This window comes from Mesoplodon mirus (assembly GCF_964341445.2).
Source record: "Mesoplodon mirus genome assembly, chromosome: 10".
NCBI classification, from domain to species: domain Eukaryota; kingdom Metazoa; phylum Chordata; class Mammalia; order Artiodactyla; family Ziphiidae; genus Mesoplodon; species Mesoplodon mirus.
The window spans coordinates 27,097,434-27,115,490 of record NC_138986.1 but is presented as its reverse complement, the minus strand read 5'-3'; the positions used below and the strand labels follow the sequence as shown (position 1 = coordinate 27,115,490).

Sequence of the window (18,057 nt, the reverse complement as noted above, 5' to 3'; positions counted from 1 at the left end):
GCCAGGACTGGCGTTCATGGTGACAGCCGCCAAAGAGTATGATGCCACGTGGAAAGCCAAAGTACACGGGCTGGATTCCACACTGCGGTCCGGTCTCCATTCTGCTTTTTAGGACGCCATTGTTGATGACCTGTCTTTTCACCAGGCTTCTATAGCTGATGAACCCCAGGGCATACAGCTTAATGAAACTTGTGCCCAGTAATGTGGCTTTTCTTATTCTTGATTTCCGGTTAGCAACTACCTTGTGACTCCTGTCTTGCTCCGGAGACCAGGAAAAAAAGCAGTAGGCAACAACAGTTTCTTTTTTTAAAGAAACATTATTAGCTGCGGAGAAACCAATTTCTGCTCTAATAAGCAAATAAACGTTAAGCAACAAAATGATGAGAAAAAAACAGTAGCCTGTATAAATGGAAACATAAAGGAACAAAACTGAGGAGGGCTCAGTTCTGCCTCATTACACAGAGATGGACTCCCACAGACTCGGTCGGCTGAACACAAACGGCAAGCTCCCAACAGTTTAAAACCCTTTCAAGGACTTCAGCAGAATCTATTGGACACCCAAGCGTGCCTGAGAACAGTGCTGGATTTCTCGCTAGGGTGACAATTCTTACCATCCTTGCATGCACATCCTGCCACTGAGCCCAGCAGTGGACTGGTTTTGTTTGGTTTACTGGGTCACTGGCTGACTAGGTAGAGGTTTTGCTTAAGGGACAATTGTGCTGTGGTTTGTAGTCATGGATTTTCCCTTAGTGCCATTTCTCCAGTGGACTAGGCAAACTGATCATTTAGCAATATGATCTTCCTAAATCACATTCAAATAACTCTTATCACACTTCTAATCAATAAAAATAAAACACCAGGTGGGAGGAAGTAGTTTTAGACCTCAGCTTGGGCCCAAGCAAAGATATATTTTACTACATTGTCACCAGAGTTTAAGACACTTTCCTGTGAACATCAGAAAGACTCCCTTAGCTGAATTTTGAGAGTTGAATTCTCTGAAAGAACCTTGGGAAAAGGAGGTGATTTGTTTTCAAAAGGAAGTGTTTGTTTTCTGCTATACCATTTACTGAAGTAAACCAATGAGTTCTTTCTTTGACTCCCCATCCCCCAAAATATCAAAAACTAATTGGTGTTTTTATTTGTATGGGTGTTTTTTGGTTTTGTGTGTGCTTATCCCTTCTCTCATTCTTTTGATAACTTATGTTTCAGTTTGTCACAAGTTACACAAAAATAAATGCAATAAGAAACACACCAAAATTCTTCACTTGGGCCCTGTACAGACTTTGCATTGCAAACCTCACCCGGTGTCTGTAACAGGGTGGACTGTTGCGTGAATGCAGGAATGGATGACGTCTGTTAAATGTCACACACCACCACGTTGTGCTTTCTGTTGTCCTTTACTTAGAACATGGAAGCCCTCTGTCCTGAGCTCTCACATCCATCTCAGAATCTCACGGAATCATCATGATTCCCTTTCCTGGGGAGGAGCTGAGCTTCCTGATGCCACCCCCTCCGCTCCTGCCTCCTTTGAAACCTCAGCCCTCCCTCCTCCCTACTCCTCAAGTGCCTCCATTCAAGGCGCTCTGCCCCAACAAATACATTTAGGAGTCTTTGATTCAGAACATTTCTTCCTTTGACTTCCCACCCTCCCAATCTCTTGTCATACATTTTGTTCACCAAAGGGTATACACGTGTGGACTCCGGTACCATCATCAGCTTATCATCTTTGTTTAACCAGCTGTGGTCTTTCTTACCTGTCTATAAAAACTTTCTAGGTCACAAAATCAAATAACCTGTTATTATTTTTTAATCCATCATTCCCTTAGACTTTTTGCAGCACTCGACCCTGATCGTCTTCCTCTTGGCTTACACCACTGGCCTGGATTTTTTCTCATTCCTCTGTGACCAGTTCTTTTGTCCTTTTGGGGACTTAAGTTCCTCCTCCTCGACTTGTCCTCAAACTTCCCTCCTCCGCGAATCTTAGGCCATAACCTTTCTGCTCTGTTTCTCACAGTCCTCAGTTACTATTATCTCCATCCAAGTGACTCCTAAATCCAGAATCAATACTCTTGACCTCAGTCCTGACTTCCACCAATACATTCTCAATGGTCTCTGCACATTCTAGTAGATGCCCTGCCATTAATTCAACGTGTCCCAGACCAGCACCGCCCCAAACTTGCCTATTTTTGAATCCTTCTCTCACTCACATAGGCTCAATATCTATCCTTTCGTTTTCATTGTCATCACTGCCCAAATCCCTGTTCCCAAATCTTGTCAATTCATTGTTCTAATTCCACCTTCTCAATTCCTATTGCTCTTAACTCCTACTAGACTCTCATTCACATCTGAAACAGTCTCTGAACTGCTCTGTTCAATTTCCGTTCCCCCTAATTTACCCAACACAACTTCACCAGGTTAATCTTCTAATACACAGCTACTTTACACACACCCACCCCCTTGCTCAAGAAAACTGAGTCCCCGTTTCTACATCATTAAATACTAACTTCACTTCCCTCCCTGACCACCCCCCAATCACATCCTGAGCTCTCTCCTATCCCATTTTCCACTTTTCATCTCTATAATTTATATTTCCAGCCAAGTAAGAATTTGAATGAGTTAAAATGTTTGTATGCTTTAATGCAATACAAAAGTTGTTCACTTTCTCTAGAACACCTTGAAAATCTCTTTCTGCCTGTGCTCTTGGAGCTCTCTGCCCAGAGCGACTTCTCCGGTCCTGACTATTTTAATCATTCCTTCCTTCCAAGGCCTCCTCAGTGAAGCCTGTTCCACCTGCCCAGGCTCCCAGCAAGCCTGTCCTCTGAACCTCTCCAGGGCCTTCTGAGCTTGTCACTTGTCCAGCCTTTAACACAGACTAGATGTGATTTGTTACTGCAAATCTGTCTCTTCAACCTGATACGAATTACTTGGTGGCAGGGACTTTGTCTTCTCTTTCTCTGTAGGTGTCCGTAAAGTCTGGAGCCATCAATTATTTGATTTGTTGACAGACTGCAGATGTCCTTGATGACACACGTGCCTTGCCTGCATTCTGAACTTGACGGGCTTCACGTATCTCTCTCCTGCTGCTACAGCGCCTCACCCAGAGTAAGCATTCCAGTGGGTTCGCAGTAATTCCTCACTGTCAGACTGTTTCATGTGATGGCTTGGGAATGAATGAAACAAAATATGCAATGACAGAATTGGGAGAGAGAGGTCAAAATGTGGTTAAAAAGAAACATTGGATCTACTTTTCCCAGCAAACTCCAGTTTTGTTTCTCTAATGAGGCTGCCGCCAGCACCCATGCGTAACTGTTTTGTTACAAACCATCTCTCTGGGTTCAGCTCTGGACCTTCACGTCTCTGTAAAGCCTTTCTTGACCCCCTCTGGCAGTTACATGTAACTATAGCACTTACTACATGTACTGTTCTTTTATTGTCTTGATTCCACCTCTGACAGTGAGCTTCAGGGCCAAGAACTGTGTCTTCTTCACGCACAGGATGCAGTATCCAGTACGTATTTAATAAGTACTTTGGCATGAATAATGTGGTAACACTAGCAGGCAGCATCGCAGTGTTCACTCTCTGCTAAGCATTGCACTATGCACCTCACCTGCATTATTTTTTAAAAATATTACCACAATCCCATGTTATTTTCCCCGTTTCAAATGAGGAAACCGAGACTTGGAGAGGTTAATTAGTTTGCCCAAGGTCACCAGTAAGTGGTAGTTTTGCTCCAGGCCTGCATACTTAGACTCTTGATGCACTAAATGAACAATGAATAGTAACCATCTGATGGCCACCTCAATGGAAAGGGGATGTCCCTGTATCTCTCCAGGTGGCACTTGGAATTAGGAGGTGGGGCTTGATAGTTTTAAGTTATCTGTAGAGCTTTGTAAAAAGACCTCTGGGCCCTACCCCAAACCAATAGCAACGGTTTCTCTGAGGTGGTAGCATCGATATAGTTTTTAAAGCATCCCGGTCATGGTAATGTGAGGCTGGGTTGGGACACGCAGGCTCAGCGGCCATGGCTCACGGGCCCAGCCGCTCTGCGGCATGTGGGATCTTCCCGGACCGGGACACGAACCCGTGTCCCCTGCATCGGCAGGCGGACTCTCAACCACTGCGCCACCAGGGAAGCCCCAAAGGCCTTTTAATGCAAACCTTTCATGAAAGTTGGGCCATAATGGAATTGTCTTCTTTTGTGACTAAGACCCAGCATTCTGGAAAAAACAAAAACAAAAACAAGAATTTAAAAAACCTAGTGATGGTAGTCTGGGAATGTATTATGAACCATGTAGGGATAGTGGAATATTTGCCCATGGACATAGGATAAGAGGAAGATCCCAAGGGGAGATTATATCATTAAAGAGTCGGCTGAAGATGGGTAGCATGATCCTATATATGGTCTAAAAAAAGCACTTTACCATTACAGGTGGGGATATGAACTGTGTCTTAATAAAGAAGTTACCCTGTGTTTCAATAGGAGTGCAATGATATATCATTTAATTTATACCTCACCTCCTTTGAGATTTCCTCACAGGGCAGAGGAGGCAACTATCTGTCCTCAGGATTGGGATGTAAGAAAAAGATGCACCTATGTTGTTGCAAGTATCCAATGAGGACATATCGGTGAGAACTTTTCACATAGTCTAGTGCAATATACGAAAAATATATTGTATGCTGAGGGGACTTCCCTGATGGTGCAGCGGGTAAGACTCTGTGCTCCCAGTGCAGGGGGCCTGGGTTCGATCCCTGGTCAGGGAACTAGATCCCACATGCATGCCACAACTTAGAGTTCGCATGCCACAACTAAGGGGACTGCGAGCCGCAACTAAGGAGCTGGCAAGCCACAACTAAAGGAGCCCTGGAGCCGCAACTAAGGAGCCCACCTGCCACAACTACAACCTAATGCAACCAAATAAATCAATGAATATTAAAAAAAAATATATATATATAGTATCTTGATTTTTACATAGAAGTAAAGATGCCTCCTGTTTTATCAAAGACTGTTCTGTATGGATCAAATCATGATACAGCTCTGATATTTCTATCTTGCATAATAAACAGGTTCCTCTGTATTTAAGAAATTTGTTTATGTCATTCATCCACCTAGGAGCTTCAGACTTCCTCCTATTCACATGGGCAGGCTTATAAAATATAATATGTATCCAGCTTAAAATAAAAATATTTCCCTCAAATATGAGAACTAAAATTAAGGGAATAGAAAATGCAGTGTTCTCCATTGGGTTGCTATTTGCAGCCCCTTTGAGGTACACAATAGTCATCCATGGTAACTTGGGGCCTTGAGAAAAAGACACTGACTTTCTTTTATTCTGTTTTTCCACATTCTCTCTTTTACCACTCTGTAGCCCTGAGGAATGACTTGGACGTCAGTTGTTCTTTGACTACTTGAAGAGAAGACAGATTCTATTTAATGTTAGAGATGACGAAACGGTTAGAATTTTGACACAGTAATTATCTAGATAGCCAAAACAAAATACGAATTCTTTAGAATTTATCAAAACAGTATGTCGAGAGTCTTTTTACTTTTTAGAGTAAATATGACACAAGGGGTAGCTTTAGAACAAGCTAACGTTACTAGGATTCAGGCAGGTGCAACTGGTACAGTTCAGTAGTACATAAATGACTCAAACAAATGTACTCTAGACCGGAAACTTAAGTTACAAAATATAGTCAATATTACAATTAATACAGGTAAGTAAAAACCATTGCTCTCAGATTCTGCACACTTAAAAAAAACCCATAAACTTTATATAATAATCAAAATCACACATTTCTACTCAAATTATTAGGGCATATTACAAACACACATAAGCCTAAAAAGTTATGGTCACATTTTGGTTTTGTTCCAGTGATGCACAATCACATGAAATGTTCTATCCGTTTCGTGTGAAATAAACACTTAGCTGAAGTGCTATAGCCGCTGAATTAACAATATTTCCATAAAAATGTTCAGACTAAAATAATCCCAAACATCGCAGCGTTTAGGATTATTTTGAGAGTCCTTATGAATCATAGAAATAGAAGCAGTTAGGAAATTTCAGTGTATTTTGTCTGTTTTGTTTTTTTTGAGTAAACAAATACTGGATTTAAAGTGCAGCTTCTTTCTCCTCTCCCTTCGATTCTCCCTCGCCTAGAAGATCAGGTCTGTATTCGTTTTTAGAATCTCCAAGGAAAGTTGGATACAAATTGAGCGACAGTCAAGTCTGTTTGTCTCGAAAGTCAGTGATGGCTTTCCACAGTGTACACAGCATCCCTCCCCTGTTTAAAGACACAAGAACATGGTGAAGAGATCGCTTCATTTGAAACAGTGCCCTTGAAATATGAAAGTGACTTCTTATCTTTCAGTGGCTCTGATCAGAACATGAAGATCCCAAAGTCTTATCACTCATTATGTATTCTTTTTGTATATATTTTCTCCTCATCCCTCCATGCCTTTCCTTTCCACTCCCACAGACTACCAGGGCCCAAAGCGTCATTTTAGACTTTCTGCACTTTTGAAATGTGTCTTTCTAGAGGTGGGTCAGAGTAATAGTTATGTATGTGCTTGGCCTGATGGAAAAAACAAATTATTATAAGAAACTGTATCAGATTATAGCAGGTATTTGGATGGCAAATCAGTACCTCATCCTGATATTTCTATTAAGCATGATGCAATCATGAACCAAATTAGAGCATTTGCTTAAGGCAGCTTTAGAATATCTGTATGGTCTTAATCTGATGTGTCATCAAGAAAAGTCTTCTAGCTGACTTTGCATTTACTGACATAGACACATTGCTTATTAGAGCTCCCAATAATAGCCTGCTACAACTAACTCAGGTTTCTCAGAGCAGCTGAGAACCAGAGCTTTGCCCAGGACTGTAGAGCTAGTTAGAGCTAGGTAGCGACCCAGGACGGAAGGGACCCAGGCTTCTTGAGCCAGCCCAGTGCTCTTTCCATCATGATGAGACTGAACAGAAAGAAAAGTGGTACCTTAGTCTCAGGCATTTTAAATCGTCACGTGTAACATAGTAGAGAACATCTGCTAGTGAATAATCCTCAGCCAGAAACTGTGGAGAAAGTAAAGTATGCACAAAAGTAAGATGTTTTATGTACTTTCAATAAGTAGCAAACTATCCATAATGTAAACATTGGCAATAATGAAAAAAAAATCTAAAAGGAAATCCACTAAAGACATAATCTTTTGGAATTATTAGAAAAAAGTTCCCCCTATTACAAAATAATTATGAAGAAATACATCCATATGCCTTCCAGGAGCATAAAGATTACAAGCAACACAGAATTTCTGATTGGTCTTCTGATAAATAGATAAGACTTGCTTGTAATTACACCTGTTGCTTATAAGATGTTTTTATTTAGGGTTTACTGCTTTGTAGCTTTATTTTTCTCCAGTGGATAAAAAGTGTTGCTTACACTTAATTTCTGATAAAAGGTACTTTCCAATACTTACTACAAAATCAGAGTCCTGAATTTAAGTGAAGCTTTTAATTCTAAATCTTTTAAGGGCTGTGATTTAGTGGATCATCAATTACTACTCCTTAATTTTGATTTGAACCTAAGTTAGAGGGAAAAATATTTTGATGAACTTGATTGGATACATTATTTCCCATAGGCAAGAGAGTCCTTTCAATTTATTTAATTTGGTATGCAGATTTCTAAGGAGACCCTAAATTTTATTTAGTGGTTCAATAAATTATCAAGTCAAGAGAAACACATCTTTATTCTTAGTTGTTTAAAAAATTTAAATATAAAACTGAAATCAATGTAATATTGTACTGAGGCCCTTTCTATAAAATAATAAAAATATAACCTCTTACTATGTATATATGTGTATACATATTATGTAATCTTAAAACATAAAGAAATGCTATTTATGCTGACTACAAAAGCTCCCTATAGGGAGCAGAGATGAATTAGGCTCTTATAGACATAATATAGTTTATATAGAAAGTGTCTGTTTCTGCCATAAGTTCACTAACTAGTCTAGTTTATTAAGTAGCAATAAATAGCTGCTGCCCAGTGGAGTCTAAGAATGTCACAAGAGAATTAAAAAGTTAACAAACAAGAGAAAGAATGAGAAACAGAAGAACTTTTTTCTTTCAGTTCTGTCTTGATTTTTCCTACTCTTTATTTTCAACTCAAAACCATAAAAATCCTTAGGAGTTGTGGACCACAGAGCTTTCACCTGCCTCTGCACATTCTGCACCTCTACCCCCAAATAGTTTTCCCTTCTCATCTGCCCCCCACCCCAGAACATCCACACAGATAGTGTATTCCTACATACTCCTTTAGACTTCAGCTCACTGGTCATCTCAAAAAACCTTCCCCAGCTTCTCCCTCCCTCTGTCTCGTAACACTTGATAATCTTTCCTTCACAGAATTGACCAGGACATAATTACACTTGTATCTATGGGATTATTTGATTATCATCTGCCTACCCTCGTCTGTGAGGGCAGGGTTGGGTCTGCATTTCTCACCAGTGTACCCACTGTGCCTAGCACATAGTAGGCACTCAACATTATGAAACAAAGTGAAAGGATGCTTGTCCCACAGAATGTTTTCTTTACCCGACTTATAGTGTCTTCATCAGCTCCATTTTCTCTCAGCCATTCAGTAAGTTCAGAATCGTCAGTATTTGCGCCAGGGGAATTCAGGTGACACACAGGCAACCCAGGAATATCTAGAACAGCATTGAGAGGAGGGAAGGATGTTCTTAGCTTCAGCTAACAGAGGTCATCTGAGACCCTCCTGGTCAACATTTATTGATACTTTAAAAGATTTTTCTCTAATCAGAGTATAATTAATAGAAACCATTGAGATTGGTAGTCTACATGATAATATAAATAAAACTCTTTAACACTGCTGAATATACTAGTATATGGAGAGTCAGTAACAATAATTAATGATACTCCCACCTTATAGTTTCATATCAATTTTATAGCTTCTTAGAATAAAATGGTACCCCAAAATTGTACTGTGTGTTTTTCATGCAACAGAGATGAGCATAATTAGCAGAGTGCCATATAATTATAATAATCTCTTTTTCCACTATTTGCAATAATATGGAAGGACCATATATCAAAAAAATATGAACTTTATTTTCCTCTAAACAGGCTAAATAAGATTGTCTAAAGATTATCTTTCATACCCAATTTCTCAGAGAATAGATTTCTTCAAAGTTCCATCTGACTTTTTAAAAAAAATTGAGATAAAATTGACATATAACATTGTATTAGTTTAAGGTGTGTCCAATTTATGACTTTTTATTACTGTATCTTGATTCTGTTTAAGCCTTGTCAAGTTATGAGGGGGGTGGGAACACTAGAAAACACAGAATACAAATGCAAAATGACAAAAAATATTATTTTATTCTATTAATTTCATTGTGAAATCTTAAAAGGAAATAAGGACCAAAAAATGGAGAGCCCTACTTACTCAATAAGACATAATCTCAGGAAATGATGATTATGAATCATCTTATTTTTACTGCACTTATAAGAAATGACAGCTTGCTACAATTAAGAATTGGATTTTTTTTAAGGCAACTTCTGCTTGCAGTTGTGGTACAAGTGACAGATGCTGATTAAGCCATGACATAAAGCTACCTGTTGGCTTTCTAGCTTTTTGTGGCAGCCTGGTTGAACAGTATTACTTTAAAGTTTTCTGCTATTCACCTATTGGTTGGGACTTAAGCTTCAGGTGTTTAATTTCTTGGTCTTTTTCTTCAATAGCTTGATGAAGGAGTGCTTGTAATTCTTTCTCTTTCTGAACCAATTCTTCCAGTAATCTGCGGAAGGAAATTATATTGGTTGGCAGGATAATAAAGCTGGAGCAGCCACAGAGTGATGTTCTAGACAAGGTCTTCTCAAGCTGTAATGAACACAGACACCCCTGGGATTTTATTAAAATGCAGATTCTGATCCAGTAGCCTGGGGCTGGGGAGCGTTAGGGGAGGGACCTCTGAGCTCCTGCATTTCTAATGAGCTCCCAGATGATACTCATGTTGCTGGTCCACAGACCCTCCAGGTTGAGCAGCGAAGCTCTAGAAGGCGTGTTTCCAGACAAGAATTTAAAACTTCCACCCCCGGTTGTCTGCCAAAATCTTCAGAGATGTTGTTCTATTTCTTTTTATGACCATAAATGGCAAAAAGAGTTTATATATGATATTAACAGACCTATATTTTACATGTATGGCCCCTCATCAAAAACAGTTGGTCAATATGGGTAATACAATAGGCAATGCAAAGCAGAAAGGTAGTCACTTTTTTTAAACTATGAAAATTTGAGAAGTAACTATAGGTGAGGTCACCTATAGTACCTGACATATAATAAATCCTCAATAAATGTTAATGGTGGTTGCTTGGGTTGTTGTGGTTGTTACTGTTATTTCTCTCCTTCTAAGGCGAGCGGTGAAGTGGGTAAAAGGTTAGCTGTGTTCCTGGTACATTCAGTTCCCAGTTGGCATCTGATGCATTCTCCAAAGAAACAAGGAGAAATATTATTACACATAGTTCTTACCCCTGAAAGGTCCACTATACAGCTGAGAGCCACGTGGTAACCCACCCACCATTCCCAACACAGTTTTCTGGGAAAACATCCCAGGTTGTGAAGAGAGATGTTCTGATTTTTTAGAAAACCATCTTTGAGTAACTTGGATTCAGAATTATAATAATTTAAGATACATAATTATTTATAAGATCATCAAGGTACATTGTTGCATGCCCTATAGCTCTTAGCAAGCTGTATTTATTTTACTTTCTGAGTACTGACAGATTTAACTCAGGACCAGATTCCATTCCAAAAGTTTGTTTCTGCTTCAGCTGACATGGTCTGAAGGCAGCCCAGCCCGACAGAAGACAGCCCTGGGCCTTGTATCCTGGTTCAGCCACCCGCTTCCTGTGTTAACCTTGACAAATGACTTAACGCCTCTGGCCTTCAGTTTTTTCATTTGTAAAAAGGAAAAGTAGAACTTCCTGAAAGGATTACTGTGAGCACTAAATGAGACAGTATAGGTAAAGTGCCAAGCACAGTGCCTGGCCGTTAAGAAGGGCTGTTCTGTCCCCTGCTGCCGTCTCAGGCCCCGGAAAAGAGGCCCTCCAGGGCTTAATAGGGTTTGTTTCCCTGACCCCCAGGCTCTACCCCTTTTCCACACAACAGAGACACCGTGAGGCCATTAGGTACGAGAAAGGGTCACAGTAGAGTAGGTAGCAGAGGTGAGACAAAAGGAAAACACAATGAGAGGCAGACAGAGAAAGTGGTTCCAGGAAGACAGCTTGTTTAGAGACAAGTGCACAACTGCAGAGTAAACAGTGCGCAATTAGGTGGATTAAGCAGTAGGAACTGAAAGCAAGAGAGAAGCAGAGGATTAAGGGAGACCTTTATCTACTCTAATACGAATGATATTCAAAGAAATGGATAGCACGCTCATTATGAATTTTTTTAAGTTGGCAACTTTTTGGTCTGGTATATATTTTTGTCTTTCTTGCTAATTGACATGTATGGAATAGTGACAGAGTATTCTTATGGTTTTTCTCAAAGAACACAAGTGAAATTTTCTAGAATGTAACCCATGTTTACCTAGACTATATATTTCCTTTTTATCTTAAAAGCCAGAACTTAACACTGGAAGCAAAGCATTTACAGGCCATCTCATTTCTCCCAAATCCAGCTCTCAAAATTATTTATTTTAAGGGCATATCTATCCAGTCCATCAGTTTTATTTTTACTTTGTCTTCAGTTAGTAGGGAAATCCTTTGACACCAAGGCAAATGACTGCCTCTCTGTTCCAGAGACGTTTGGCAAAGATCAGCCATGAGATCAATTTTTTAACTCAGATGGGTGTGGGTAAGGAGCTGGGCTGGCGGGTAATTCCAGAATTGCAGGAAAGGGAAATGAGTTGACCAGTCAGCTCCTCCTGAGTTTGATTTTCACTACCTCTGCAGTACTGTCCCGACTCCTTGTGTGAAGCAAATTATTGTCAGAACATTTTCTGTAAGCATATACTTTAAGTAAAGCATACATTCTAAAGCTATTTTGTTATTTTCTGCCATTTAGTATTATCGATGATCCAATCATCAAGAGCTGGATAAACGTGATGTATCCTTATCAGTGATTATCCTAAATATAAGCTTAAGATTTCTAGCCCGGGGGTTTACAAGCTTTCCTAAAAACACACTAACATTTCCTCAATTTATTTTTCAATATATGTACATCTATATAGCAAGGAATATATTCCACTGAAAACTACAAGGACCAATATAGACATGAACAGCCCCTGCTCAGCACTTGGACAGAAGCAGCTGCCCTTTCTTTAAATCCTAAGTGAAGGGAATGTTGTACCTGGTCTCACTTTTCTGGGGGTGATGGAGGAGCTGTGGGAGATCCTACTAGAAAAAGAAAAAAGGAGGCCAACAACCATATAGATTTCACAGATACATGTGTAAATACACAGAGAAAAAGCAAATGAGTGGGACCTTGTAAGAAGTGTTAACAACACTTTTCTTTTCTTTCTAACAACACATTTCTTTACTACATTCTTTACTAATGTAGTAAAGAAATGTGGTCAGTCTTGTGGGCAGATGTGGGAAGCACGCCCTCAGCTAGCTTAAGACCCTCAGAAAAGAGATGTGAAGACCTGAAGAAAGCAGGCGGAGAAAGGCAGCCCTCAGGGACTACAGATGGATCGAGCATGGTGGACAGATGGCGGGGACGGGGTGTAAGTCAGGGTAATGCAAATGGACTGAGGAGAGAAGGAAAAGACTGCACTCAGGAGAGACACGTTCTAGTGACATAAGCCAGGATACGTAGACAGAAGGTTCAGGGGCCGGAGGAGCAAATGCACCAGCTCGCTGGTAAATAAAGTAGCTCTACTGTCTGGAAGGCATGGGCAGGGCAGGGTTGGGTGGCTGGACCCAAACAGTTATGAGTGCACTTTCCTCCTCCGAGGATCAGAGAAGGGTATGAAAAAACAACTCCAGGACTGAGCAACAGACAGTAAACTGAATAGAAGTGACTGAAGTTGACGGCTACTATAATGGATCGAGCGTCCTAATGGGACTATTACTTGAGAAGAGCAGGAAAAGAGGGACACGAAGATTTAGATGAAGTCTTAGAAAAGGCTTCCATTCTTTTCCACTAAGTAACAGAGATGTGAAGTAAAGAGCTGGGTTTCAGAGAACAAGACTGGGATAAGGAAGTCAGAAAGCCACTTTCCCTTTATTCAGAAAGATTTCTGTATGCAAATCATAGAAGATATGTATGGATTTACTTAATCATGCAACTAAAATTCATGTTTCTAAATACAGGATGAGGTTTGTACTACTCATACAAGCTTGGTATTCAAACTTATCAAAAACCTGAACTTATGACTAAAAATAAAATGGTTTTATCTCCCTGGTGAACAACTCGGATTTTCAACTAAGGTTGTTAAATATTTGAACAACATTTATTGATTCACTCAAAAAAAAAAAAGTTTTCCCTGTCAAAACCCAAAGTCATAAAGTCAGTTGCCCACATGTCAACTGTAACCAGCACAGGAAGCTATAAATCATAAAGATTCAGGCCTTGAACTGTGCCAGCATCTGTGAAGAACAGGAAATATTTACTGTTCACTTAATAACCTGATCATGTGGGTTCTGTGTTATCAAATTCTCAAAGAAAAATTAAACTCCAGATATGACACAGCATATTAAAAATAAAGTAGAATCACAAATGTGGTCAACAGATCATCCTTTCAAGGTTCTAAAATGAAAAGCTTTTGAACCATTAATTTTATCTCCTCCAGAATAGAGCTCTTCCTCTCCTGAAAGAACCTGATATTCCAAATCACAGGCTCTCAAGAACACAAACTCTCTGCCTGTCTCTCAGCTATCTGTTGGTTGGTACACGCTGCTCTGAGTCTGCATCCCAGAGAGTCTATGAGGTTACAACTAAGTTACTCTGAAAATCTCAGTGCACTTGGAGATAAAGCAGTGATCAAAGAAGAGCTGCTGAAGGACTGAACTGGTAGAAGCAGAAAACGTATTTGACTAAAGAGACTAATAAATCTCTCGTTTTAATGAATAAAGCATTAAATCAAGTTTATATGAATGGGATAACGGAATAATATTTTGTATATTCTGCAGACCAATCTTTTTTTTTTTTTTCTTTTTTTTTCGGTACGCGGGCCTCTCACTGTTGTGGCCTCTCCCGTTGCGGAGCACAGGCTCCGGACACGCAGGCTCAGCAGCCATAGCTCATGGGCCCAGCCGCTCCGCGGCATGTGGGATCTTCCCGGACCGGGGCACGAACCCGTGTCCCCTGCACCGGCAGGCAGACTCTCAACCACTGCGCCACCAGGGAAGCCCTCTGCAGACCAATCTTTAAAGTAGACCCCAAACACATGCACTTATATAAAAGTAAGAAAAAAGAAACCCACCCATGTCAGAATAGGACTTACCTATTTGTTTCTATTTTCATCCTTCCAAGCTGTACATTCAGCGATCGGTGAGCACACTGGGAGTCGTGGGATAGAGTAGAACTGAGTGTGCTCACCCCTGAGGTGGCCACAGCATCTTCAAGGACCACATGATGTCTTCGGACAGTTTGATTTGAAGGCTGTTCTTCATGGTCATCTTCTGCATCCAAGTCTTCTTGATCGGCGGTATCACTCTCAGATGCAAGGCTAAAATGTGGCCTCAGTTCTGTTAAGCATATGATCAACAACACTGTTAATGAAATAAGAATGATTGCCTTAATTTAAGACATGAATGTCATCTCCCCTGCTATCAGTAAGAGATTTATTCCCAACTACTTTTCCAAAAGTGATGATGGATTTCTGCGCATTACTTCAGATTTGTTTTTCCAGTGAATTTGCAAAATTCACAAGATGTATAAACTCAGAATGATCTAATTCAAACAGAAGAGAAACTTCGACACTGCGCATAAGGTACGTGGGAAATATGTTAAAATCAGAAAGCAATTATGTAAAAACCTGTTAAGAATATAAAAATTTGTTTACACAATTAAAATTCATATTTTCAATTATATAATATCTGGCAACTATTAACTCACTTAGAAATGAGGAAATTGAGATATAGAGAGATTGTATAAACAAAAGTAAGAACACAGAATGCTTTTTGCTTGTAACATTCAAAATGTAAGGGGGGGGCGTGTACTGAAAATGCAACACAATGCTTATATTCACTCTAGAAGACTATCTGCTTTTGACTATTGGGTTAATTTTTGGTGTGTGTCCTACCCTAACCTGTTGACTAACCATTGAAATCTAAAGCGTAAAAGTTACAAGTCTCCAGCTTAAAAACACTGTATGACACGAGTTCATCTGCAGGTCATTTCAGAACTGGGATGATACCTTCCCATGGGAAAAACTATTATAAATTGTGATTAGGTTCTCAAAATGGCCCCCCAAAAGGAATTACATTCATAATTTAGGTGAAATCAGGATAGCAGAAATACTGGGTCTTGGTTCCATATGCTATGACACATGGAACTTTTTTTTTTGAATGAAAGATTCTTTAAATTCTATAGTCCTTTACAACTTTCAGAAGTTTCACACACATGATTTTATATAATCCATAATAACCCTTATTTTCCCTCTACCCTCGTATTTCCCCTCCCCCCTTCCCTCTCCCCACTGGTAAATACTTGTTTGTTCTCTGTATCAGTGTCTGCTTCCTTTTTGTTTTATTCACTAGTTTGTCATCTTTTTTAGATTCCACATAAAAGTGATAATCATATTTGTGGAAATTTTGTATTTGTCTTTCTCTGTCTGACTTATTTCACTTAGCATAATGCCCTCCAAGTCCATCCACGTTGCTGCAAAGGGCAAATTTTCATTCTTTTGTATGGCTGAGTAGTATTACACACACACACACACACACACACACACACACACACACATATCTTCTTTAGCCATTCATCTGTTGATACCTTGGCAGTTGTAAATAACGCTGCTATGAACATTGGGATACATGTATCTTTTCAAATTACTGCTTTTGTTTCTTTTGGATATATCCCCAGGAGTGGAATTCCTGGGTCGTATGGTAGGTCTGTTTTTAGTTTTTTGAGAAACCTCCATACTGTTCTCCACAGTGGCTGCATCCATTTACATTCCCACCAACAGTGTAGGAGGGTTCCCTTTTCTCCACCTCCTCACCAACATTTGTTATTTGTGTTCTTTTTAAAATTTTTTATTTTTTAATTTTAAAAAATTTTTGGCTGTGCTGGGTCTTCGTTTCTGTGCGTGGGCTTTCTCTAGTTGCGGCGAGCAGGGGCCACTCTTCATCGCGGTCCACGGACCTCTCACTGTCACGGCCTCTCTTGTTGCGGAGCACAAGCTCCAGATGCGCCGGCTCAGTAGCTGTGGCTCACGGACCTAGTTGCTCCGTGGCATGTGGGATCTTCCCGGACTGGGGCATGAACCCGTGTCCCCTGCATCGGCAGGCGGACTCTCAACCACTGCACCACCAGGGAAGCCCTTTTTAAAAAAAAATTTTTTTTTTTAATATATGTGTGTTCTTTTTAATGACAGCCATTCCAACAGGTCTGAGGTGATGTCTCATTGTGGGGCACCTGGAACTTTCATTAGGTCACAGAACCCACCGAGAATCTGATGAAAGGCAATGGAGATTCTCCCCAGAAGAGAAGCACATTCATACAGCATTTTCCCTGGATTTCCGGAGGGCTCACTGACTCCCTGCAGCCTGTTCCAAGGGTCTGTGAACCACAGGTTAAGAGCCCCTGTGCTGGGGGAGGGCTCTTAAGTGGGAGTGATGCAAGACCCCTCCCACTACTCCAGTATAGCCGTATGGCAACCAAAGGGCCTACCCATCGCCAAATCCTCCAGGTAACTTTTCTTTCTTTGCCTTACTGACCTGTGCATGGTATTCTCCTTTAAATCTTTGGCTGCTGCTTCTCTTCGTCAGAGCCTTTTTGTCTACGACCTGCCCCTTAAAAGCTGGAACCTGAATTCCATTCTTCAGTTTTATGTTTCTACTTAACTCTCCATGGATGAGCTCATTAAAATCTATGAAGAGTAAGTACATGTGATGTGTGGATGACAATCTAGCCCTGATTCTGTTACATACAATACCTCTAAATATTCCTGTGCAGGCAGCACTTCAAATTCAACAATCTAAACAAGGACTCATCTTTTGCTCATAACAAAACCAGAGTGCCCTTTTCAGGGCCAGGTTTATGTAGCCCTGACTTCCTTTACCAATCTTTGTTTATTTTCAATTTTTTTTTTATCATGGTGAAACAATGCATGACATAAAATGTACCATTTTAACCATTTCTAAGGGTACAGTTTAGTAGTGTTAAGTATGTTCACATTATTTTTCAACTAATCTCCAGAACTTCGTTATCTTGCAAAACTGAAACTCTATACTCATTCAACAGTTCTGCATTCTCCCCTCCCTCCTGTCCTCAGCAACCACCTTTCTACTTTCTGTGTCTATGAATTTGACTGCTGTTGATACCTCATGAAAGTGGAATCATGCAGTATTTGTCTTTTTGTGACTGGCTTATTTCACTTAGCATATGTCTTTAAGGTTTATTCATGTTGTAACATGTGTCAGAATTTCCTTCCTTTTCAAGGCTGAGTAATATTCCATTGTATGGATATACCACATTTGTTTATCCATTCATCTATCATTGGACACTTGTGTTGCTTCTACCTCTTGGCTATTGTGAATAATGCTGCTATGGACTTGGGTGTGCAAATGTCTCTTTGAGATCCTGCTTTCAATTCTTCTGAATATATACCCAGAAGAGGAATTGCTGGAACATATGGTAGTTCTAGTTTTAATTTCTTGAGGAGCCACTATACTGTTTTCCATAGTGGCTGCACCATTTTACAGCCTCACCAATAGTGCACAAAGGTTCTAATTTCTCCACATCCTCACCCTTTATCTCTTAAGGTTAACCAAACTCCACCTCTACACTGCTTTTTTAAAAAATTATCTTCTTTCTCCTTCCAAAATTCTATTTCCTAGATCATCTATAGTAGGTGTGACTCAAAATCAGGTGTTTAAGTT

The 18,057-nt window shown here is 40.0% G+C and overlaps 1 protein-coding gene across 2 annotated transcripts in view; it reads right to left on the bottom strand.

Moving 5' to 3' along the window:
• Positions 1–5,391: 5,391 nt before the first annotated feature.
• Positions 5,392–18,057, bottom strand: part of MAP3K5 (mitogen-activated protein kinase kinase kinase 5) — a 220,647-nt gene continuing 207,981 nt past the window's right edge. For both annotated transcript variants that reach the window (XM_082634390.1, XM_082634391.1), the window contains 5 exons: positions 14,457–14,700; positions 9,694–9,806; positions 8,587–8,699; positions 6,992–7,068; positions 5,392–6,279 (listed from right to left, as the gene is read on the bottom strand). In XM_082634390.1, coding sequence (XP_082490516.1) covers positions 6,219–6,279; positions 6,992–7,068; positions 8,587–8,699; positions 9,694–9,806; positions 14,457–14,700 — 608 coding nt within the window. In that variant the 3' untranslated portion in view covers positions 5,392–6,218. The remainder of the gene's footprint in view (positions 6,280–6,991; positions 7,069–8,586; positions 8,700–9,693; positions 9,807–14,456; positions 14,701–18,057) is intronic.